We start from the raw sequence: 23455 nt of genomic DNA, 5'->3' as shown, positions 1-23455 counted from the left end.
GCAACATAAAAGCATGAACCATGACTTTGCAGCAGTGGCCCATGCTATTTCGCCGTTTGGACTTTTATTAGACGGGGCTTAAGAATAGGAACTTCCCAGAAAATCAATCCCGCGAGCCTGATACAACCCAGCAAAAGAGAAATCTGAAAAAAAAAATAAAAGAAATCCTCCGCATCCTAATAAAGCAATTGGACCATTTCCCGCTTTCCATCCTTCTTAATTGCTTTTGAAGTAGTTGAAAGCAACAGCGGGACCCAGCCCGACCTGCTCGCCCCAGGAATCTAGGTCGTAGCGCATGCGAGACATGTTACCCAGCTTCTTCCCATCAGGGGGTGCGTGCTGTTTGAAGTCGAATCCCTCAGGCTCTTCGTAGAGGAAGAAGATGTATCGATGAGGGGAGCTGCCGGGAGGCGGAGCTGGACCGATGTAGTTCGCCACAAAAGGCTTGCTCGTATCAAGAGATGAAGACTCAGTGACCTTGACTCCGGGCTGAATCCAGTGCAGGATAGGTCCCAGAGCTCCGAAAGACGGGAAAGGCGCATCGATGTCGAGACTCACGACGAGGTACGTCTTGGAGGGATCCGCTCCGTCAAACGACAGTTTCGGGGGAGTTTGAACAGCTGAGTCTGATCAGATCAAGCGCTATTGAAGGGGGGAGAAATACGGACCTGAGCGCGCAAGATACTGGCCTGGCTGAATCGCCTGGTCACCGGCCGTGAGGCCCAGCACCTTGGACTTGTCATTCTCGATGAGGCTGAAAGCCTTCTTGACATGGTTATCGGTCGGCATGATGATTTGAGCGAGAGCACGATGTAGAGGCGACGACGCGGGGTTGTGTGCAAAGCAGAGCAGGGCAGGAGGTGAGGAATGTAGGAAAGTAAGGCGAGTCAAGCTTTCGGCGATAGCACTTTAATTCCGGGCCCACCCGTATACATCGAGGTTACTCTACTTCCAATTGATCAATTCCAATTCAATAGAAGAATGATTTGCCTAGCACAATAGACATCATAGATAAAAACACTCAAGCCAATCCATTGCAGACAGCGATCAGGCAATAGAACCCTCAATAGACATTAACAGTTCCAGGTTGCGGCCTGGTCAAATGGTAGCCGAAGAGTATACCGGGCAATACTTGTAATATAAAGATTGAATAAAAATTCACAGGGAAGATAAACTACTATCTTAGACATAGAAAAGGCTCCTATACATGCCAATGGCCGACAAATATTGGCGATAGTACTAACTCGAAGTCCCCAACCTCAATCAATACTGGCCGTAACTTTAACAGGCAGGCTGAGAACACCCTCATCAGGGTATGGAGTCCCATAGTCTCGCACAAACATGAGATGCTTCTTCGAATTCTCATCTATCTCCAAATCAAAACTTCGAACAAGCGTTGCGATTGTCATAAACAGCTCGGCGTAGGCCAGACTGCAGAGTATGGAAATTAGTTCACGTCATAAACATGGGGTCGAGAATAGCATACTTCATTCCTAAACAGATTCGCGAGCCTTTCGGAGAAATTTACCAAGTAGCGGTCAAGTCGTTCACCCTTGGCTGTAGCGCGCATCCATCTTTCAGGCTCGAAGACCTCAGGGTCGGGAAAGATATTAGGGTCATTCAAGACGAAGAAGTTCGTTTCGCTGACCAGTGTCTGAGAGAATGGCATATCAAATTAGTACCATACAGCACAGGCAATTTTCTGAGAATTGACACTTACACCAGGCGGGATTTGGTAGTCATTGTATACCAGCGTCTCTGTTGGAGCAATACGAGGAGATCGAGAAGAAATACCCGTCGAACATCGCAGAGACTCATAAACAGTCACAGAAAGATACGGCAGTTTCTCAAGTTAGTTCCAAGAAGGACACAACTCCGGCGTCGGCATTACTGTCCTCAATTCCTCCCGAAGCTTACAGTGACGGTGTATCCACTGTCGATGGGGGTCCGATATTTCAGCCTTGCCCACCTTTTCGCATGAAAACTATCCTGCCTCAAGACTTTTCGTTTCACTTGAAACAACCTTGGAAGGTTTGTCTCATGTCTCCAAGAGGACCTTTCAGTTCACCTCCTTCGTATACCTCTCAAATGCTGCAGGGTCGACTTCCGCTTCAACTTGAAATATAGTTTGTATTCTTTATAGTAGCTGCTAGCAAAGAGCAGCAAGAATACGAGACAAGATAGTAAATGATTTACAAAAACTCCCAGCACTCATGCAGACGCTAAGAAATACACATCAGAACCAACCCTACCAATCCACATCCCAGGCAGATCCAGCGCAACGAAATATCAGAAAATCCTGCGCTCTGCCAGCCTCCGCGAAACAGCCCCGAGGAGCCACAAACCCAAACTCCTAAATAATGTATATGGACGAGGTATCATGTTTTATACAGCAACGAAAATCGTGACGAGTCAAATGAACCGAACCGAATGGTCGACGGAGGAATGGGATTACGCAAGATCGGCGGAGATGTGTGCGAGGTCCTGCTTGCCGGACTTTATGTTGGAGGGTGTCTCCTCTGAGTCGGCAGTGGTAGCAGTAGCAGTAGCAGCAGGGGCGATGGCCTCATCTTCGGCCTTGGCTCCGTGGACGTTATCTTCGAGTTCGACTAGACATAGCGATTCATCCAGCTTCTCCGCAAATTTCGACTCATCATTCGGTTCGATAGTGTCGCCAGACTTGGCAGAGATGGCAGAGACCGATTCCTTACGGTCAGAGTCTGCGTTCGCTTCCGGAGTCATATCCTTCACCGGGGTGTTGCTTTCTTCCAGGTCGTCATCGTCACCGTTGGCAGACAAGAATTCTTCCTTATCGGCGGGGATCTCAGAATCCGATTCATCGAGAAGATCGTCATCGTCCTCATTCACAACAGCTGGGAGGACGGTATTGGCTTGGAGCATCTTCACATTGGAAGGCAAGGCCGATGGTTTCTGGATGGTCTCGATGGGCAGGATAGGCTCATACTCGACGTCCGTGGGCTCGGTGGAATGCGAGCGAGCTGTCGGAGATGGCGATTCCCGGCTAGAACCAGAACCCCAGGTGTGTCGGGGGTGACGTGGGGGCAGAGCAGGCGGCGTAGGACGCTTGGGAATGGTGACCAGACGGGCGCGGGTGAAAGTCGGCGACGTGCGCTTGGAATCCGATTCTTCCACTGGAGAAGACGATGACGCCTTGCTTTCCGGCCTGGAGACGGCCACATTGCTCACCTCGTGAACCTCAATATCATCGTCGGATTCGTGGGTGTCCTTATGGGGGGGCTCCGCTCAACTTCCTCTCTTCCTTCCTTTCCTCCTCTTCCTCCTCTCCCCCCTCTCCGCCGTGGATCGGTACAGTGTCCCATTGTGCATCTTCATCCCAGTTACTAACCGGGATGCCTGTGGATTCCTTCGCGCTGCGTGAGGATGCTCGGCTTACTGACGTGGTGGCAGTTAGCGGGGCCTCATGAGTCTGTGTGCCACGGTCCACGCTGGTGTAGCTCTGAACGCTGGCTCGCCAGCTATTTCGCGAGCTGTCGAGGCTGCGTCGGAACGTCGCGTAGACAGGACTACTAATGCTTGGTTTGAACTGAAAGCTCTCAGGTGATGCTCTTACTTTTGTAGAAGCCTCCCGAATGAAGAGGCCCTCTGCCTCTAATGCCTTTACTCCGTACGGATCCGGGTCATCTGGGTCGGGGACGCCGAAGCCTTCGATGTCCTGGAGGTCAATATCGCCAGGAGTTTCGCCGGGTGGCGGGATCACTTCTTCATCGACGTCGGTGTCGCCTTGGGCGGCTTTGATGGTTTGCTGGAGCGTTCGGAGGGAGTCGGGCGGGTGTCGGGCTTTGCCTGCCAAGATGTCCGAGACGGAGATGCGTTCGCCGTAGAATTTCTCGTTTTCGTCGGTACGTTCGATGATGATGGTTCCGTCAACGGCGACGCCGGCGTAAAGCCCTTTACTCTTCATGTAAGTCCAGACGGGAGCCTGTCGTTTGTGGACTTCGGAGTCAAGGACGCCACCGGCACCAACCGGACCGGCACTGACGGAAAGTTCTCCGCCGAGGGTGCAGCGGACTTTCTTGAAGCCTTCCAAGGCCTCATAGGTATTGATAACAACGACGCAGTCATAGATGTCAACGCCGGCCAAGAATCCAATACCGGCCGTGTGGAGCATGATGCCCGATGGCGGGCTCCATTCGCCCGTTTCTGGGATCCGAGCCAGCAAGACCCCACTACCACCAGAGCCACTCACCCAGAGACCGGTGCGCATGGTCGTAAAGATGGCCAGACCCTTTGCATTTTTCACCACTTGTGAGGGGATTTTCTTGACGACCCGCTGCTTTCCCTTGGGGCGATTGATCTTGCCATCTGCGTCGGTATATTCTTCCGTTTCAGGCGCATAGAAGCCATCCTTGCAGAAGCTGCGTAGAATGCGAGCGGCCTTGTCGCTTTCTTTATCGATGGCCATGGGCCAGAAGGCTTCGGCGCCGAGCTTATTAGAGAGACGGTTGACGGGGGCGCCGAGCTTGTCGATGGTGTCCCATGTCTTGTCGAAGCCTTTCTTCGAGTAACGTTTCGTCTTTTGCCACATGGCGGCGGGCGGGGGAGTATATGTTTGACTCCTCGATCAGGTGCGAAGAACTCAGAGGCGAGGAGAGCGCAGGCAAGCGCGTTGCGCAGCTTCGGCGCCAACGATCGTATATCTAACGCGCGGATGCGCTGCGAACAGCTAGGAATGCTTCACGATGTGGAATGCTGGGAGGTGGGTCGGAATGTCAGATTAGTTGGAATGTGCTGATCGATCTGCGCGCAGTATAGTGGAAGAGGAGCTGGAGATGGATGAAGTTAGTAGAGGAAGAGGGAAGAGGGAAGATTCTGTGGCAGTGGCAGAGGCCGTGGGCAGTGGTTCAGTAAAAGTAAAAGTAAAGCCGAGTAGCCGGGTGGCGGAAGAGGTACGGAATACTTTGGGACAGGATGGATGGGATGGGATGGGATGATGGGAATGCTGACCGGAGTGGGAGAGCGCGGATTTGGGGATCCGAGAATCCCAGAGAGAATAATTACAGAGAAAGAGGGGAAGAGGGAAGAGGGAAGAGAGAGCAGGCACCAGGGCGTGATACTCAGGATATTAAAGAAAGTAAGCGTGCCCAATGCTAAAAGGCAAAGCCTCACGGGTCCGACGGAAGTTGGAAGTGGTTCTAGACGTGCTTCTTTTTAAGCGGATTTTGGCTCATCATAATGGCATTTTAATGGCAACGCGCGGGCCGACGTCATTGACTAGTAACTAGTATATCCGTTCTGTAGTACATAAGTTAGTACTCCGTAGTTATACTAACTTCTATAGTACACTATTAGTTACTAGTATAGTGCTATACTGCTATACTGCATACTTCTTCACACGGACATAATCTACACTCCCTCTTCTCCTGACATTCCAACTCATCCTCACCCCAATAGTCCATGGTTCAGCTGAGCTGAATGCGTTTTCGATAGATCACTGCCCCACCAGCCAGCCCCGGCAATTAAAGCCCGTCACAGCCACTACTGGTCCATGCGGTATGGGCTGTCGATCGCATCTGTGGGGAAATGCACATTTTGTTTCCTCTAAATTATACGGATCGGCTGCATTCTCTTATTTTCCAGCAACCCTAAGCTTATAAATCTACTCCATATCCTCCCATTGTTAGCCACGCTAGCCACTGCAGGGTCTACCCATGGTTCCACCCTGTGAAGGACAAGTGCAGACCAAATTCACTAGTCTAGAGTGTAGTATGGTGTATGGTATATTGTATATCTATATCTACCAGATCACCTTTCGTAACACTTCTTTACTCATAGACCCTGTCGATCCTATGCTATTCCTTCACTAAAGCATCATCAGGTCGGAGTGCTCAGACTCGACAGCACGCAACACCAAATTTGTCAGCCACTAGTTACGTGGACTATCCCCCGATTGGCCTATCATTTCATTTAAAAAAGCAACGAGGACCTGCGGAAGGAAACTGGAGCTGCAGTAGTTCTGCATAAGTATCGGTACATACAGGGAATACGGCCAAACTAGCCAACTCAAGCCATTGTCCAAGGTCATGGATTCACTTCTTCATCCTTGATGGGCGTGGGTTGCACAGGACTCAATAATTCCCCGATCCCAAGTGCATCCTCACCCAAGCTCCCGTACTATTGATCTGACAGACCAATGGGATCTCCCGCGCAGATCCAATCGAAAATAACCAACGAGGGCACGGATCACAATGGTCGGCCTGAATCGCCTTGGCTTTTTTCAAACCTTGGAGGATAATCACCACATCTTCCGTATTCAGTACAGGCAACTACCGGACGACCCCAAGCGGCTGGGATCAGCTTTGGATCTGGATTTTAAAAAAAAATGATAATGTCTTTCATTCAAGTTTATGCGCAATTCACGGCCAAGACAAAGTCTAGCAACACAGATGGGTGGTATAGAAACACAGAACTCAGGCGCCCCCTTTTTATTTCAAGGCTAGCCCTATCACACTAGAGAGCACCAAGCTCCTTTAGCTTGGAAACAAGGCCATCGACATTCTCGACCTTGCCACCACCCTTGCGTGGGGGAGGCTCTAGAGAGAGAAATTCGAATTAGTGCAAGTTCCTTCATAGACAAAGCGCAACGGAGCAATCAGGGGTACACAGTATACATACCAGTCACCTTAAGAGTCTTCAACCGCCGCGTATCCTCGACGCCAAAGTCGGCGAGGGTCTTCTTCTCAAGCGGCTTCTTCTTCGCCTTCATGATATTCGGCAGACTAGCGTACCGGGGCTCATTCAGTCGCAGATCAGTAGTGATGATCATAGGCAACTTCGCGCGGAGAGTCTCAACACCACCGTCCACCTCGTGTGTGACTTCGACCGTACCAGCCGCATCTTTGACCTCAACCTTGCTAGCCTGCGTCGCCTGCGGCCAGCCCAGCAGACCGGCCAACATTTGACCGGTCTGGCCCTGGTCGCCGTCAATAGCCTGCTTACCCAGAATGACCAGGTTGATGTTCTCCTTCTCCACGACGCCGCGCAGCATCTTGGCGATGGTCAGTGGCTCGGGACCGCCGTCGGCTTCGGGGACGTCGATGTGGAAAGCACGGTCGGCGCCCATGGCCATGGCGGTGCGGAGAACGTCTGGGGTCTTGGGCCCGCCAGCGGAGAGGGCGAGGATGTTCTCGACCTTCATGGGGCTGCTCTTGTCTTCGCCGCGTTGGCGAAGGCGGACGGCTTCTTCGACGGAGAGTTCATCGAATGGGTTCATTGAGTGCTTGACGCCGGTGGTTTCGACGCCCGTTTGGGCCTTGTTGATGCGGGGTTTGATCTAGATCAGGGGAAACTGTCAGTTTCTGTTGTGTGTAAATGTAGACGTAGTTAGGCGCGAGCATAAGCATAAGCACGAGCACAACCGTTCTGCTCTGCTCTGCTCTCTCCGAGTACGCTCGGTCGGCCGCCGGCCGGCCAATCGTCTCGCATCTGCTTTGTTGGAGGAGGCAATGGATTGCTAACCGCATAGTCGATCACCCGCTTGACGGGAACTAGAATGCGCAAGGCGCTCATGGTGAACTCGAGCTTTGGGGGTGAATGGGGAGTTAACGAGTCGAGAGACAGCAAGAGAGGGACCGAGAAGAGTTGAGGACTGCGGTGACGGAGTGCCAAGCCCTCGAAAACGCCGACGCGGCCCGAGTATAGCCCTCTTCACACCACCTCCGCCAACCGAGGCTATCCCATGCAGCATATAGCCGGCGATCTGCTTCGGTGGCGATTTCAAGAGGATGATATTGGTGAGCCTCATCTAGTACTAGGTATATGCTTGTTCTTTCGAAGTATAACCTTCAGGCTAACAGTATTGCCATGATGGTGGCCTGGGTGGCTTCTGATTGCGCTGCATCTAACTAGTATTTACATGTGTCAAGTGTAGATCTTAAATACAAACTAGTCAGGTCTAGTACCAACTGCCACAATACTCGTACACTTCACTTCATGATGAATGTATTGTTCTATGTATGATTTGCTCTCTTCTAATCTCACCATGTCTCCTGTTTGTACCGCCCACTCTTCTCCATCCCAATCAAATACTCCTCCGCCTGCGACCGGTTGTAAGGTCCCGGTACCGGCCCTCCATCTCCATTCTGGAAAGCTTCAATGAGCGCCTCTCGCACAGCCTGGGGCATCTTCCCCGACGAACCACAGATATACACCGATCCTTGCATATCGTGGAGAAGGCGAAAGAAAAGTCCAAAATTCTGGCGTACGGTATCTTGTACATAGACCTTTTGAGGCTGATCCCGCGAAAACGCCGTGAGAACCTGCAGCGGGATCAGCGTGCTTAAATGCCCCCATTCCTCTTCAAAGAAAAAGTCCGAGGTTCGATTGCGACCGCCGTAGAGGAGGACTGTAGGCCCGATTGGAGGCTGTACGCCTGGGTTTTGGTTGCGGAAGGCTTGGACTAGCGCTGCCTTTTCCCAGAGCATTGAGCGGAGCGGAGCAATGCCTGTTCCTGGGCCGATCAAGATAGTTGATGCTGTTAGCTGCTGTTGGGAGGAGTTGAGACCGCCTGGTTGTAGCTGGATGCGAAGTGTGCTGCCAGGTCGAAGGGTGGAGATATACTTGGTGCACACGCCCTCGCGGATACGCTTGATCACGGTTTGGTATTTCACGATAGCGATGAGAAGCTCGAACTGTGTCTTGCCGTCCGCTGTTCTCTTCCGCTCTCCACCGCTGGCGATGCTGAACTGTCGTGCTCGCATCACAGGAAGAACAGAGACGGCATGTTGCCAGGGAATTTTCACAGAGTCGAACTCATGCAGGACTTCGATGATACTCCGTCGAGGTCGTGTGGTGTAATCCCATAGTTCATCCACGTATTCCGGGTTTGTAAATTCCAGGAGTCTTTCTTTATGCAGCTCGTTATCTGTGTAATGAGCGACGGAGGAGAAAAATCCGCGGCGGGGTATTCCTCGAACGTCGAGGTAATCGGTGAGGAGGGTGCGAAGGGTTAGGCTTGGGTACGACTCGATACCGGGGATCGGTGAAGCGGCGTTTGACTCTCCCGTGGGGACGAGAGAGATTGGTTTATCGGCTTGCTCGTGCCATCCCATCAAGTCAATGAGTACTTGTGCGTCCTTGGGAGAAGATTTCGGGGTTATGGCGATCATGTCACCAGGTACGTAGTTGACAGACTCTGGAATGGTCAAAGATATCCTTCGAACATCTTGCCAATGATTCTTCGGTGTGACTCTTCGGTTCTCGGTCAAAGTCGAAGTAAATGTGTCGGGAAGAGGCCGGGTGTCATTGTCCAAATCAGTCAACCCGGGATATTCGTCTAGATGAGCTACTGCGGAGAGAGGGATGGCCTCCGAAGGGCATGAGGAGTCATCCTTCAGCCGCAATATCCATTTCGGTGGTAGTTGGACATCATCCGGAATCGGGTGCTCTCCTGGCGCAAGAGGGTGTCGACCCAGTAGGTGCTTTCGAAAGTCTGTCGCCCATGGGAAAAAGGTTCCTTCAAGTCTGTTACAATATCATTAGCTACGAAGATATAGCATCCTGGAGCGTAACTCACCCTTCTGGATGTTGCTGATCTGCCTCGCCAGTTGGATAGATATCATTGGCACCCAATTGGACCAGCCGTTTATAAAGCTTGCGTACTGCCCAATTAAACCTGTAAATCCCAGTTTAGTTGCAATCGGCCTTTTATTGAGTCCTATAGCACTCACTTTGGATAAGAGCTATCCCCCAATCCGAAGCTTGTAAAATTGACCCCACTAAGGTATGTCGCCGGGAGTTTCTTCAACAGCAGCGACTTCCAGAACTTGCGCGAGTTCGCCGGTAAGTCACCTTGACCAGTGGTGGAGATGACGAAGATTATGACAGTGAAGGAAGCAAGGATGTCCTATTCAGCGAAAGCTCACCAATCAGTATCAAAACAAATCTATCGAGTTCCTTTGGCAATACGTACTGGCGATGACTGGTTCAACTCGCAGACTTGTGTCGCAAAGTGCAACCGCTCAGCCAGGGAGCCCAATTCTTCTGCAACTTCCTGCGCATTCCCCGTCTCGGATCCATAGAGAATCAGCGCTGACCGCGTCTGATCGGGACCCGAGGCCATTCTGATGATTGTTGTTTGATTGCCCCTCCGCATCTCAAAATTGCCAGTTGCCGATCTCGCTGGCTGACGTCATCACACCGCCGGTCTCTGCTTCAGGGTAGTACGGTAGGTATTTACTACAGAGTATTCTGTACTACATCGTCAAGGCAATTTCATGAATGAGTAATATGATTGGTTCTCGCTTGAAAACAACTATGTACAACTTAGTTAAGATGGAAAGACGGAATGTCTCAATCTTGTTCGACCTTGACTTGGACGGGTGGCTCAGCGGCGGTTCCCTCCTCCTTGATATTGACAGTCTTCTCGACCTCTTCGCTGGGTAATGGTTTCCTAGCCCAGACTCTCCTGGCACGTTGATAGGGGTGATGACGGGGGTTCAACAGCTCCTTTCTTATGCCTGCGATATATACCTGCACTTCCTCCTTGGACCACGGGGCGGGTTTTCCATACTTGGTGAATAAGTGCATCGCATATCCCTCTAAACCAGTCAGCCAGTGTTGGAGGTTGATCAATCCGAGTTCCTTCATTGTTTTGTCTTTGGGCCATGGTCCAAGAGGCCACTTTGCATTTATTTCGTGGACGTCGATGAAACCAGCCTTTTCAATCGATTCCCGCATTGTTTCAATGATGTTCATAGGTCTTCCAGACTCATCACCAGCAGCATCCCAAGTAGATCCAACACTAAATAAAGTGTTATCCTTCGGAATGCTACCGTCATCACAGTATATATTTGGATGGAGCTCAAGATGCTCGATCCACCCTCCAGGCTCAAGATTATCATAGCATTGCTTCAACAACTGCTCTGTCTCTTGAGGAGTAAAAGAACACTGCATAACACGAAAATGGATAAGGTCAAACTTTTCGCGCCAGGTCCACTCGTGCAGAATATCGTCCACCTCGAGAATGCAGTTGGGAGGCATCCAGGTGACTGGAGGCGGGAATAGATCGACGCCACGAACGGTTGCGTCAGGAAACATATCGGCAACATCGATGGCCCATGATCCTTTTCCAGTGCCGATATCAAGGATGTTTTTAGCCGAAGGGCCAAGAGGGCTTTGGAATAGCGGGTTCGGCCTGCCTGAATCTGCGACAAGGGCTGCAAGGTGTGTAGCTTCGTAGGCTTCGAACTGCTGTTCGTCGGAAGGGTAGGAGTACTCGTTTTTCAAGGTCTGGTATCTTCTGCCATTCTCTATTATGCCCTTATAAATCGAGGACCCGATTGAAGTGGTTTCAGATTGCCAGTCATCGCTCTGATTCAGATAGATGTTTGGATCGACGGCAATCGGCGTATCGTCGGCCATGATGAAATCCGAGTGGTCGGATGGAATCTTAGATTGGCCTGGCTTTGTCGGAAGACGAGGTCTCGAGTATGAGGTTGAAGAGAGTTCAAGACACGAAGGATGCAAAGATGGATGGCGCCACCTTAAGCGAATGAGATGGTACTTTTGTTGAAGGAACTAGCACTGATGATCTTCTCTATTTTCAGAGTGCGGCCTGCGTAGTCTCCTCAAAAGAGTTGCCCCGTGGCGGACCGCGACGATACCGTATAACCTAGTATGTGCAGTTGTCCAATGAGAGATGATTGTATCTGGATCATTGTCTACATTCATGTTAGTTGCACACCAACAGTCACGGCCCCACTATCTTTCTGCCAGTCAAATATCAATTCCTACAGAAAATAATGATCCTTTATAGTGAAAATTTATGAAGACGAAACAAAGTTCTGCCAATATAATAGTCCCCCACGTGTACCCACCCTGCTGAGCTGGCGATACAGGCCGGAGTACTTCTCCGAGTCCTTCTATCGATGTCCCTTACACAGAGTATCAAGTCGTAGTTGACTGTATCTGCTTATGGTGAGGCCTTGGCAGATAATTTGAAGTGGTCGCATTAGGATAGCGCCAATGCTCGCCCGCCAAAGCATGAGATTATCTATGGCATGGTGTATAGTGAATGGTTATCTAGTTTCTCGTTGGCACAGGCTGCCGGATGCGAAAGGGCATTAGTATCATCCTCAGAATCTTTTCCGTCATAAGAATTTTTGACAATGTTGAAGCACCGCTTCATAAAAGTGGCTGATCACAAAGCATCACCCCAGTTAAGCCAGAGGGTCAGCGACAACATAAGAAATGGGCGAGGCAGGCCCATGAGGACTAATTAAACCATCCAGTGAGTGATTGAAGAACTACTAATGTCTGCAGGCCCCTACCAAGAAAGCCATCTATTAGACGTTATTCAGGTGTTACAGGGATGTTTTCCCGAAAATATTGCTATACAAAAAAATAGTAGGGGATTGGGGCTTCGGGTCCCCTACTCACCACAAATCACACTGAGTACATCAAGACACCTAATGAAACACCTACCAGGTAGTTGGATAGGAAGCAAAGATGGAGATCTAGACAAAAGAGCCAGCTTGGAACATATACTCAAAAAAAGACGAGGCATATCGAGACAGTACATCCGGTAGATTCTAACGTTGTAACTGCAATGCTCACAAGAGCAGAAGAACTGAGAACACCACCCGCATGGCCAATGCAGATCAAAACGGACCAAGGTCCAAATGAACACGCTAAGAACAAGAGCAAGGAAGAAAAGGAAAAGCACGCGCGGAACAGAAAAGAAAGGGTATCTAAGTCCGTGCTTCTAGAAATCCTCTTCACCACCGCCACCCCCATCACCCAATCCATCATCATCCATGTCGTCGCCGCCGTCCTCGAAGTACTTCTCGGCATTGTAATCACCACCGTCGTCGTCCTCCGAGTCGAATTCATTGTCGGAGATTTCTTCCTGGGCATCCTCGTCACCCTCGAGTAGCTCGCCTTCTTCTCCATCTTCGTCGCCCTCCTCATCGTCACCGCCAGCTGCCCGCTTCTTCGACGATTGAGCGGCATCATCATCTTCGTCGTCTTCGAAGCCGCGCTTCATACCGGCTACAGTCATCGCAGGCTTGAAGCCGTCGATGGGGGCATCGGGTCGGAAGTCAGGACGGATAGTCTGCCAGAGGCTGCGGGGAAAGAATCGAGTTTCTAGCGAGCGGGTCAGCATGAGAGACGAGAACTATAAAGAGCCAGTGGAAGGTGAAACTGAAACCTACCGTAATCACCGGGGGCACGAGCACCAGCAATCTTCGGGACGGTCCGCCTTTTCTTTTGGTATCGACCAGCATAAGAGGGCATGCCATGGAAAGGGTCAAAGTTGGTACGGTTAGAACTGCCTTTCTTCGAATTGGAGGCAGAGACATCGATCACGGAGTAATAAGCTCCTTCGTGGTAGCGTTCGCGCAGGCTGCGGTAGTAATTGGTGGAGCTCTGCTCCCTCGGGCTAAGTTTGCGAGCGAGGGGTACAACGTAATCCTTCCATAGATTGTCAGGAGCCATGCTGCAGGTGAGAAGTAGAGACGAGGGACTTGAGTAGAGCTCTTGGGGGCGCCTCTAGTGTAGCTTGAACAAAGAACGTACCGGATAGAGAGGTGTTGGCGCAGTGTCGGGCTGACCACCAGGGTCTGCGTCCCAAGTGAACTCCGCGCCAGGTAGCCGCTTCCCCTTGGAGAATCGCGACATCGTTCTTTCCAAGGTTCAACCAGTTCAACCAGTTCAACCAGTTCAACTAGAAAGGTGGGGATGGTTCTAGCTTCATGTCATGTCATGATGCAAGAAGATCTCAACTCTGAAAGAAAAATACCGACTCACCGATCGATTCACCGCCCTGCCCCGCATCGGAATCTAGGGCAAACGCGAGGAGGTTCTTCTCCACTCGGTTCTAATGGATGAGAAGATATTTATCTAATTTTGATATGATTCAAAATGCAGGGAATGTTCATAGGTTGGTGGCTGCTGTCTGCTAATACGGGTTCAACATAGTGTTGAACCTGCCTCCTGGCGACCGTGTTTGTCAGTCACGTTCTCAACCAAGCATCTAATCACAGAGCCAAACTTGCACCTCACCGCTATATCCAACACGGTGACTTGATCATTATCTTCCAGGCTTCCATTTGCTCTGTATTTAATAAGCAACTTATATATGTTTGAGTTTCCCAGGCATCTTGACAGCACAATCACCGCTTTTTCATTTCCTATTTGAGCATTGGAACGTTGGATAAGTTTCTATTATTGTTCGTTACATACACTCACTCATCACATCCCCATGGTTTCAACCTGGGTGGAGCCAGCCTGCACTGGTCCCATGGGCCCTTCATTCACTCGCTGTCGTAGTGTTCGCAAGATATCCTCAAATCCTTCCATCTGTCCGCCGCTTTGTCGGAGCCGATCGTAGAGTGCCACGAGAACTTCATGCTTTGCTGTAGCCACCTTCCAAACTGCATTTTGAGAATCACCTGCACCGCCTCCTACAAACTCCGCGTATGATCGAGGGGGCTTGAACAGGTAGGGGAGAAGCGTGGTCAAAGCAGGTGGGGTGAGAACGGCCCAAGGCCCAGAAAGAGGAAGAAGTCCACTTGTGGCCGGGGAAAGTTGTCCCAGGCTCTCTTCCGATGGAAGTTTGAAACGAGACGAGGCTCCAGAGGCGTGCGATGCAGGGGGCAGCGGTTGCCAGCTAGCCTTGACAATGGAATCCATAAAAGCAATCGCCGAGAGGGCAACATCCTTCATTACGAGGACATCCGCGGCGGTAACGACGTCATTCCAGAAATTCGAGTGCTCATTGAGATAAAGGAAGTAAAGGATTCGAGCCGCCGCCGCTTCATGGTGCCAGTCGGTTGGAGTCTGGCCCGAGTTGTTCAAATCCATTGAATCCGAGTCATGCGTTCGGGACGGTCCCTGGAAGACCTTGCCCAAAACGTCCAAAGCCTCTCCATTGGGAGGATTGGAGGGAATGATCAGGAGGGGATTGGAGCCGTGCTTGCCGGCTTCAATGAGTAGAACTCGAGGCAGGCAGGCCAGGATGGCCATATGACCGGTCGGGGCTTCACCATGGGCCCATTGCGCAGTTGGAATAGCAAGGGCCCGCGAGATACGCGAAATGATGCCATCGAGGAGGGTGAACGGGTTCTGAAGTAGGTGGTTTGGGTAGAACTCGGCATATCTCGCCACGTAAGCCATGACCGGACCAGAAAGGTAGATCTGATCCACCGGATCAAGCTTGGAATCATCGAGGTAATATTCCAGTATTTGAGAATGGTGTTTTTCTGAGATAAGAAAATCGAGAGCAGGAGATGAGAATGTTGATCCTGAGTGAACATAGGTTCGAGCAGCTAACCCTGGCGCCTCGAGTTCCAGCAGGTCGCGGAAGAATCCCAACAGAGTCATATGCATCAGGACGTCACCCCGGTCAACCATCTGACTCGCGGCGAAGTGAATTAGACTTTGGCTGTGGTATTGAGCCTCAATATCTGATATGTGAGATTTGGAAATGACATCCCAACGGAGACGACCGGCCTTCACTAGGAAACTCATCAGTCTTCCCTGTGCCAAGGTCCGCTCACGCTTCGTCAGATCACCGGGTGCGCCCTCTTGAAGGCTGCAGAGACCGAATAAAAGAGCATATACATCTTTGTCTGTAAATACCCTTCTCCACATGAGACCTTGGCCAGCATGACCCTCTTCCCCAGCGTGATCATGTTCAGCCTTGTCGAGGGGGCTAGCCAGGTCGGCCTCCAGAAGCGTCCACAATGTCTCGAGAGCCGCTTGAGCAACCGAAGTAGAGGATGTTGATAGCCATAATTCCACCAGGGACGAAACGAGACTTGGGTCACCTGCGACTATAGCAGCATCGCTAGGTCTTTGTCCTGCTTTGCTCAACAAAGACAAGGCGAGAAGGTTGACCGGCTCAGAGGGAGCTTTGAAGCCAGCGATGAGATTAATGGGTGGCTGGATGGAACGTAGATCTGTGAAGCTGAAAAAGCTCGTGGCTTTAATAGCGAGAGTAGTGAGAGGTGTCGGATCTTCCTGCAAGACAGGCAACAAAGCTGATATCGTAGATAAGAGAGTAGCGGGGACTGCGGTGTCGACTCCGTGGATAAGTTGGAGCTTTAGTCGTTCGATCAGGGAGACATCCAGTGGGGTCGATGGGTCCTGTTGGACCTTTTCCAGGTGTGACTTGACCGCATCAAAAGAAGTAGGAATCGCCATGGCTGGAAGTAGAGTTGATGTCAAGGGAACTTAACCTTTAAACCTTTTGGAGAGGAAAAACATCCGGCGGGGAAAGCTCCCACCCCCCCCAGTGACCCGCGACCGCCTTGTCATCGTCCACCTCCAACTTCAACTTCACCAACTTCCTTCTTCCACATCCCCTCAATATTGCGATGGAGTCCACACAATCCCTTCTTTCCCAAAAGTCCTCGGACTCAGGGCTTCACATTCAGCTTCACCCTCTGGTACTTCTCACCATCTCTGATCACATCACCCGACATGCCGCACGGCGGCAACAAGGCCCAACTATCGGGGCCCTTTTAGGCCAGCAAAATGGACGAGAGATCACCATCGAGCATGCGTTTGAGTGTCCTGTCACGGTTGACACATCTGAGGCCCTTCTCCCCGAGCCATGGTTTGAGGAGCGACTGAAGCAATGTAAGTTGACTCTCCCAACTAGCCAGATGATGCCGGTCTAATTGAATGCGCCTACAGTCAAGGATGTACACAAGGACCCTCCTCTCGATCTTGTGGGCTGGTGGTCAACTGCTTCACCATCAGGTCCCGAGGCCTCACATCTCCCCGTCCACCGCCAGCTTCTCCAAGACTACAACGAATCCGCCCTCTTTCTAGCCTTCCACCCCTCTCAACTCAAGACCGACTCGCTCGGAGCGAAGCTTCCATTGACGATCTACGAGAGTGTCCTTGAAGGGGAGAGCGCCGCAGATGGCTCTAAGGATATGCAAATAGATGGCGAGGAGCGAGCTATGAATATCCGCTTCCGCGAGTTGCCATATTCTGTCGAAACCGGCGAGGCGGAGATGATTGGGGTTGACACCATTGCCAAGGGATCTGGAACTGCTTCATGGACCGAACCCGCAGCCCAAGGCTCAAAGAACACCAACAAGAATAAGAAAGAAAGCTCACAGGCGGAGCTAACACAAGAGGAAGAAGAATGTATGTTCCTCCATGCTGATCCAGTGCTACTCTTCGACTTCAGCCCTTCTAACCAAACTAGTAATCGCAAACCTCAACACCCGCCTTAACGCCATTCGCACCCTTGAATCCCGAATCTCCCTCATTAAATCTTACGTCTCCAGCGTCACAGAATCAAACGATCCCGCCAACCCATCCTCTCCACAAATGTCGCACGCCATCATTCGCAACATCAACTCGCTCATCGCTCACCTCTCCATCCTGTCCCCGCGTGATGCGAACGCCTTCAGATCCGAAGTTCTCTCGCAAAACAACGACGTCAAACTCGTTTCCCTCCTCGGTCAAATGGGCGAAAGCGTCAAGGCCATGACTGAACTGGGCCGCAAGTCGGTTATCGTCCAAGGAGCGCGTCAGACGAAACAGGCCCGGACACACATGGAACCTAGCACTCTACCTAAAAGTTTTGAGGAGGAACTGTTTCGTCAAGATTTGATGGGCTCCCGAGCATAGATTAAAGGTTGCCTAAGCCTTCAAAGATATCTTGATGCTTTGCTTGAGGCGATGCTGTCCGCTCTCAAAGCCATACATGAGATTCTAGACGACATAATGAATGAACGCCTCCTATATTATTCACGCATACCCCAGGTTGTACTGTAGAAGTGTCAATGGTTAAAACACAAAATGGCCACGGTTTAGACATAAGGCTCTTCATTCATCAAAATAATACTATACAAATGCATGCTATGCTAGCTGAGAAGTATGCAATATAACACGACACCGGCCCAAAGACGTGCCAACGGAAACAACCAACGGGTATTCGTCCAAAGAGCATAAACGGAAGGTAAGTAAGAAACCGCAGTAAAAAAGTAATAAGAAATCAAAACCGGATATCCGGCAAGCTGATCATGGGTACCGTAGAGAAAGATAGATAGAAAGAAAGAAAAATGTAACAAACAAACAGCTGCTATGCCTTGGGCCATAGCTGCACTTGACCGAATCATTCCAGTCAGAGAAGAATTCACCACACCCAAACAGGAGGGATCATGAATGTCCAGGGTAGCGGTGATCGTGATCATCGGGGTATGGAGGCGGGGGCTGGTACGGGTCTGGCATTGGCATGGGTGCTTGTTCCCGCAGAGGCCCGTCAACTGGATAAGGGTGGTTCGGGCCATCGTGGGTATACCCGAGATTTTGTTGCTCGATATCATCATAGGGCGAGGGGCCGCTTTCAAGGGCATGACCGTGGTCGTGGCCGTGGCCACCGCTGCTCCGGTAAAAGCGGCCTGGTTGCTCTCCGAGATACTCGTCCGACTCTGAGTACGGAGACGTACCGAAGTGGCCAGTCTCGGGATTTGACTGGGCATTAGCGAGCAGGACCTGGCCCTCCTCGTCACCGCCATAGCGGCTCTTTCGAGCACCAGACATCGCTGTGCCGGCGCCTTGGTAGGAAGTTCCCCCGGTACCGGACTGTGAAGACTCCAGGCCAATGTTGTTTTCGTCTCGCTGCTGATAGCTTGGATCCTGCGTGCGGTTCTTGCGCCCGACGAATAACCACCGGCCACCGCGCCCAATAGCCTTCACTAGGTCAAATGGGTTCATGGCATCGACGAGCGCTTTGAGACCGAAGCGTCCCCCTTGGTACGACTCTTTGCCATTGCCGTAGAAATCGGTTACCTCGCCGGGTTGCACGGCGTAGGGTTTCCAGGCGAAGGCCCATAGGTGCAGGAAGGAGAATATAGCCATTTCGATGTTGATAAGGAGCTCGGGGAGTCCGTATTTCAGGTCTGCCAGAGCTATTTTCGGGGTTGAATTGATGGCGCCCATGGTCACGAGGATGCTGATGAGTGTCTAGTAGAGATTAGAATGGGTCGGGAAAAGTATCAGCGCGTGCGCCAGCAATATTAGAGCTTACCGATTGCCAGAATGACAAGAAAATGACCAGCTTGATGGAGAGGATCTTCATGAACGGCCTGTGCTCCCGAATATCATCTTTGATTTGGTAGTAGAATTGAATCAAACAATACATCGCAATTGAGACGGAGATGGATTCGAAGATGATCACCTGTAAGAAAAGTGTGAGCTTAGCCTCCAGTTAAAGCGTGCATGTATACTGGTCACAACATACCCAAACGTGCGCAAATGCCGGGCTCATTGACTCCTCGCAATACCTGCCGCCGACTTGAGCGAGCACAGAAACCACGGTCATCAACACGCGCAGCACGCAGTATTGGAAAACACCGGTCCAAATAATCTGTCGAGGGACCAAAATCAGCATTCCATCTAGCCAGCTTTATTTTTCACCCTTGGAACTATCCTCCGCTTACATTAAACCATGTCAATCCACTGCGCGGGTTTCTCCAGAGGCGTTCCCCACCGCAACACGCCCATTTTTGAAAGTGATTCAAAGGCCAAAGCCATGTCTTTGGTTGGATTCCTCGGAAATAGTCCTTTTGGCTGTGTAGGTCGGGAGCGATGTAGTGGCACATGAGGCCGAAGAAAGCGGCGATACAGAAGGCTTCGTAGCAGTTGCCGATCACTTCGAAATAGACGGCGTCGTGGTAGAAAAGAATACTGATCCATGCGACGACCGAGTAGACAGGGACCATCCAAAGGATGCGAATAATACTGCGCAACGATCGACATGTCAGTTCGGCTGGGACTCTTTTCAATTGTTTATTTCTCCTCCCCACTTACTGGCGCTGTTCGACGGGTTTACTGTAGTGCGTGGCATGGCCCATGATCAGGAAAATGGATATGACGCAGGCGATCAGGGCGCAGACACCGCCCAAGATCAGGGACAGCTCGTGAAATGTGATGCCGCCATCCCAGAGATCGACCTCCTCAACTGTCGCAAGTCAGTTCCGCGAATTCCAAACCGATGCGCCGATGCGCCAGGGGGAGGGGGCCGGAGGGACAACCCACTTTTCTGCTCCTCTGTAGTGGTATTGCACGTTGTCCAGCCCATTTTGGCTGGGGTGCTGGTGAGAGACGATTTCCGAGGAGAACGAGGTAGATTGATGAAGGTGTAAAAGGGCCAAGGTGAAAGGGAGGGAGAGAGAAAGCGCTAAGATCACTTCTGGGCGCCAAGCAGGGGTGGTTCAACCTTTTTTTTAACCCCGTTTTATCTTATCCGCAACTATGCCTTGTCCACCTCAGAAGAGTATGCTGTGCGTAAGTGGAAACAAAGGAGATTGAAAGGAACTTGAACCAGTCAGATCGTTACAATGACAATGGTCCGAATGAACGGGGCATCGTTAAGTCCTTTCCTCAACCAAGCCACATTTGTGGGTGCAGCGATCGGCGGTCTCGGGCAGCCTTAGGAGGCTTGTCTATTTTGGGCGCTTACGGCCTTTAGAGGAGGATGGATCGTAGGTATGTGACTGGGTTTTGTTTTGCTTTGCTTTGCTTTGTTTCGCTTCGCTTTACGTTGCTATCATTGTTAATAGTACAGGGCAGATCTATAACTGCTTGTTTTTGTTTATTGTGGTCTTGGGATTGGCCTTGGATGCGTCTTCAACGTCCCCGCCAATTCCTTCCTCGTCCCCCACGTCCTGCACGTTCCTGACGTCGTGCTGCAGCTGCCGGACCGTATTCCGGACCAATGTCCACGAACGCATCTTCCTCTTCAAACGTAATTCGGCGCATCTCCTCGCCTCCACGTCGGGGACATGGGCCCTTACGAAGCAGCTCATCGAACTGGTCTAACCGCTTGTCCGCAATATCCCGCGCCACGGGCAGGTAGTAGAGCTTCGGCTTTGCTGTTGTAGACTTGAATATTTCATCCAAGGGCTTAAAGCCTTGACCGGGTCGCGACGGAGGTGCGGGTGGGGCGCTGGGAGGCTGATGCTCAGCCTGGCTGAAGCTACCGCGCGGACCCGTCGGCGGGCCATCGATCCCACTCTGGTGCGGTTTAATCGGGGCGGAACGCGAACTTAGCCCGGCCTCGGACAGTGTGGCTTCAGTGCCATCGTCAGTGGTATCGAAACGCACTTCCCAGCGGACCGGAGGGCCGGCTCGGTTTCGCGATGCTTCTTCGGTTTGGATCCATTCTTGGATTTTCTCGTCGGGAATGAAATCGGCCCAGAGGCTCTTCCGGTTACGTTCATTGGGCCATATTTTTCCATGTATGGAGGAACGCACTCGCGATGCGGCTTGTACATCGCGGAACCGAACAAAGCAGTGTGTTTTGATTGGATCGAGATAGTACTCCTGGATTGCCTCTGAGTCGGTCGGCGCGCCGGGAGCTGTGGCGAGATTGGCGAGGTGAGCTCGAAGTGCTGGGGGTTGCAAAGGACGCATCAGTCCGTCAATATAGAGAGATGTGGTGGCGGCATGAAGGGCGGGCTTGACATCCTCGTCCGCGTCCTCCATGACAACATCTTGAGGTGGTTTTGACTCTTGAACTGGCGCTGTTTCCGTAGAAGCAAATAGGCCTCGGAAGCGAGCGTCCTGTTTGACGGGAGTTGGAGGTTTGGGAGCTGAGGTCGGCAGGACACCCTCGGTTGCTTTCTGCTCCTCTAGGATAGGCTCTTGGGTGGATTCCTTGGTAGATTTTGTTTCCTGAACGCCCGGCTCCTTGTCCGATACGATCTGCGGGCCCTCTTCTTCTGCCCGGGCCTTTTTAGTCGCGATCGCCTCAGGTGTGGGAACGGGGCTCTGGCTGCGGCGTTTGCGTTTCCGTTTATCTTCCAGGGCCTCTTCAATTGGCAAAGGCGTTGAAAACTCCGTATTAGCTTCGGATGTGTGTGCTACCGAGTGCACTAATGTATCGAGAGGTTGCGCCAATTCTTCTCCGGGCTCCTTGCTGGGTTCGTCGGAGGCAGTAGCTGCAGGTGTGGCCTCCTCTCGTTCCTCGTCACCATTTGTTTGTTTATCTTGCTTCTCTTCCACCTGCGGCTGCTCGGTTTGCGCTGGTCCTGTGGTCGGTTGTTCTTTCGTCAAGGGCTGTTCTTCTTGGGGCGGTTGTTCGGGCTGCTGCTGGTCGGTGGTTTCAGCTGCTGGAGCCAATTCTTCAGTCGTCTCCTGTTCCGCATTATCGCCGGGACCTGGCTCGGGTGAAGCCGGTGCTGCGTCATCTGTTGAAGCCTTCGCGTCTTCCTCGGCGAGCTTGTCGATAAAGTGCTGCTTGAGACGCAGGCCGGTGCCAGGAATACCGCGCTTCTTCAGCTCAGCCTTTAGCTCGGCCACCTTCCATGAAGAGTAATCAGTCATCGTGGCGTGGCATAGAATTGAGGTGGAGTGAGGTGAGAGTTGAAATGAACAATGTAGGGTCGTGAAGACTCAAGACACGCGCATTCGGCGCGCCGATGACGTAAGGTGGCTTCCGGATCGAGACTAGCGTGTCATATAACCTTATAAACATGCAGGTCTACTCCGAAATCATTGCATGACACACACCAACATGCTATGAATCAATCGCTCACAGCTTTTGAGAAGATGATATTGATTCTAAGAATCCCGAGGCCAGATGGAGGCTCAACCTGAATCACAATATAGCTATCAAAAGATGTCTATAGAAGCCAACCTGGTAATGATCGAAAATCGATGCAAAGGTGTTTACTTTGAATCTGGCGGCATTCGCACTGGCTTGAACTAGCCATAGCCTATCGATGATTGGGTGATTGAATGGATTAAATAGACTGCATATTTCTCAAGACCTATACCATACCCTGCTATTTCTGCGCCGGGGGTAGTGAGGACATCTCGCCACCTGGTGGCAAACTATAATGCCTACCCGCGACTGGACTCGGTCCACGAGACGAATGATGGCCAATCGCCAGTAAACTACCAATAGGAAAGCTCTAGTCTATCCCCAAAGCTCTAGCTATCAGCTGATGCTCGTGATCAATGGTTCATTATGTCATAAGAGACTGTCGATGGCCTGGGGCTATATAGAGGGGTAGATCCATCCAAATATGTGGCCACATAACAAACAGTCACGGTAATATTTGCCATAATACTACACTGCCCAAGTGACAAAGATGTCCACATTTAACGACTTTCAAACTCTACTTGACCAGCAGGTTGGCAGGGTCCCAAGCACATCCTGGCCAGTTACTCCAAGTATCGTCAACCTTGCCTCTAAAACCCATAGAGACAGGACTAATTTGTTCCAAAGGGAAAACACCAGATAAATCGGCAGCACAAAAGCGGATAGCCGTCAATTCCTTGCGATACCAAGGTGCTGCCTGGGCTACTGCCGGCGGTAGCATGCTCGCAACATTGTCGGGCGTCTTTAAGATTTTTCGAAATTTCCGCGGCTTCAAATACATTTAGCTATTACTTTTACCGATCGACCGAAAACGAGAAAAACTCTAGTCACGATGGCAATCAT

At 51.3% G+C, this 23455-nt stretch overlaps 12 protein-coding genes across 12 annotated transcripts; 1 reads left to right on the top strand and 11 right to left on the bottom strand.

Moving 5' to 3' along the window:
• Positions 1 to 216: 216 nt before the first annotated feature.
• N7481_001957 (YbhB/YbcL family Raf kinase inhibitor-like protein) lies at positions 217 to 789 on the bottom strand (the record flags this gene model as incomplete). Its single annotated transcript, XM_057261176.1, has 2 exons — positions 217 to 626; positions 669 to 789. The coding sequence occupies 2 exons, from the start codon at positions 787 to 789 to the stop codon at positions 217 to 219; spliced, it is 531 nt and encodes a 176-aa protein (XP_057126108.1).
• A 470-nt stretch (positions 790 to 1259) lies between these two features.
• On the bottom strand, positions 1260 to 1669 carry N7481_001956 (uncharacterized protein; the record flags this gene model as incomplete). Its single annotated transcript, XM_057261175.1, has 2 exons — positions 1260 to 1431; positions 1500 to 1669. The coding sequence occupies 2 exons, from the start codon at positions 1667 to 1669 to the stop codon at positions 1260 to 1262; spliced, it is 342 nt and encodes a 113-aa protein (XP_057126107.1).
• Positions 1670 to 2451: 782 nt separating this feature from the next.
• On the bottom strand, positions 2452 to 4567 carry N7481_001955 (lipid-binding SYLF domain-containing protein; the record flags this gene model as incomplete). Its single annotated transcript, XM_057261174.1, has 2 exons — positions 2452 to 3202; positions 3270 to 4567. 2 exons carry the CDS (start codon positions 4565 to 4567, stop codon positions 2452 to 2454), a joined length of 2049 nt encoding a protein of 682 aa, XP_057126106.1.
• A 1922-nt stretch (positions 4568 to 6489) lies between these two features.
• On the bottom strand, positions 6490 to 7548 carry N7481_001954 (electron transfer flavoprotein subunit beta/FixA family protein; the record flags this gene model as incomplete). The annotated part of the gene is made up of 3 exons (XM_057261173.1): positions 6490 to 6572; positions 6655 to 7312; positions 7498 to 7548. 3 exons carry the CDS (start codon positions 7546 to 7548, stop codon positions 6490 to 6492), a joined length of 792 nt encoding a protein of 263 aa, XP_057126105.1.
• A 467-nt stretch (positions 7549 to 8015) lies between these two features.
• On the bottom strand, positions 8016 to 10099 carry tah18 (NAPDH-dependent diflavin reductase; the record flags this gene model as incomplete). Its single annotated transcript, XM_057261172.1, has 4 exons — positions 8016 to 9501; positions 9554 to 9652; positions 9708 to 9883; positions 9950 to 10099. The coding sequence occupies 4 exons, from the start codon at positions 10097 to 10099 to the stop codon at positions 8016 to 8018; spliced, it is 1911 nt and encodes a 636-aa protein (XP_057126104.1).
• Positions 10100 to 10329: 230 nt separating this feature from the next.
• N7481_001952 (class I SAM-dependent methyltransferase) lies at positions 10330 to 11400 on the bottom strand (the record flags this gene model as incomplete). Its single annotated transcript, XM_057261171.1, has 1 exon — positions 10330 to 11400. One exon carries the CDS (start codon positions 11398 to 11400, stop codon positions 10330 to 10332), a length of 1071 nt encoding a protein of 356 aa, XP_057126103.1.
• Positions 11401 to 12742: 1342 nt separating this feature from the next.
• Positions 12743 to 13659, bottom strand: N7481_001951 (DNA-directed RNA polymerase III subunit C31; the record flags this gene model as incomplete). Its single annotated transcript, XM_057261170.1, has 3 exons — positions 12743 to 13125; positions 13194 to 13452; positions 13558 to 13659. 3 exons carry the CDS (start codon positions 13657 to 13659, stop codon positions 12743 to 12745), a joined length of 744 nt encoding a protein of 247 aa, XP_057126102.1.
• A 573-nt stretch (positions 13660 to 14232) lies between these two features.
• Positions 14233 to 16185, bottom strand: N7481_001950 (uncharacterized protein; the record flags this gene model as incomplete). The annotated part of the gene is made up of 1 exon (XM_057261169.1): positions 14233 to 16185. One exon carries the CDS (start codon positions 16183 to 16185, stop codon positions 14233 to 14235), a length of 1953 nt encoding a protein of 650 aa, XP_057126101.1.
• Positions 16186 to 16358: 173 nt separating this feature from the next.
• N7481_001949 (COP9 signalosome complex subunit 6) lies at positions 16359 to 17631 on the top strand (the record flags this gene model as incomplete). The annotated part of the gene is made up of 3 exons (XM_057261168.1): positions 16359 to 16623; positions 16681 to 17142; positions 17204 to 17631. The coding sequence occupies 3 exons, from the start codon at positions 16359 to 16361 to the stop codon at positions 17629 to 17631; spliced, it is 1155 nt and encodes a 384-aa protein (XP_057126100.1).
• Positions 17632 to 18162: 531 nt separating this feature from the next.
• N7481_001948 (OSTA/TMEM184 family protein) lies at positions 18163 to 20086 on the bottom strand (the record flags this gene model as incomplete). The annotated part of the gene is made up of 6 exons (XM_057261167.1): positions 18163 to 18969; positions 19034 to 19183; positions 19247 to 19372; positions 19446 to 19746; positions 19816 to 19966; positions 20044 to 20086. 6 exons carry the CDS (start codon positions 20084 to 20086, stop codon positions 18163 to 18165), a joined length of 1578 nt encoding a protein of 525 aa, XP_057126099.1.
• A 548-nt stretch (positions 20087 to 20634) lies between these two features.
• On the bottom strand, positions 20635 to 22332 carry N7481_001947 (SAP domain protein; the record flags this gene model as incomplete). The annotated part of the gene is made up of 1 exon (XM_057261166.1): positions 20635 to 22332. The coding sequence occupies one exon, from the start codon at positions 22330 to 22332 to the stop codon at positions 20635 to 20637; it is 1698 nt and encodes a 565-aa protein (XP_057126098.1).
• A 797-nt stretch (positions 22333 to 23129) lies between these two features.
• Positions 23130 to 23393, bottom strand: N7481_001946 (uncharacterized protein; the record flags this gene model as incomplete). Its single annotated transcript, XM_057261165.1, has 1 exon — positions 23130 to 23393. One exon carries the CDS (start codon positions 23391 to 23393, stop codon positions 23130 to 23132), a length of 264 nt encoding a protein of 87 aa, XP_057126097.1.
• Between the last annotated feature and the right edge of the window lie 62 nt (positions 23394 to 23455).

This window comes from Penicillium waksmanii (assembly GCF_028829765.1).
Source record: "Penicillium waksmanii strain IBT 27052 chromosome Unknown utg000002l:1.0-3326099.0:1.0-3328782.0, whole genome shotgun sequence".
In the NCBI taxonomy this organism is placed as follows: Eukaryota; Fungi; Ascomycota; class Eurotiomycetes; order Eurotiales; family Aspergillaceae; genus Penicillium; species Penicillium waksmanii.
The sequence above is the reverse complement of the archived record's forward strand: the minus strand, read 5'-3'. Positions and strand labels throughout refer to the sequence as shown.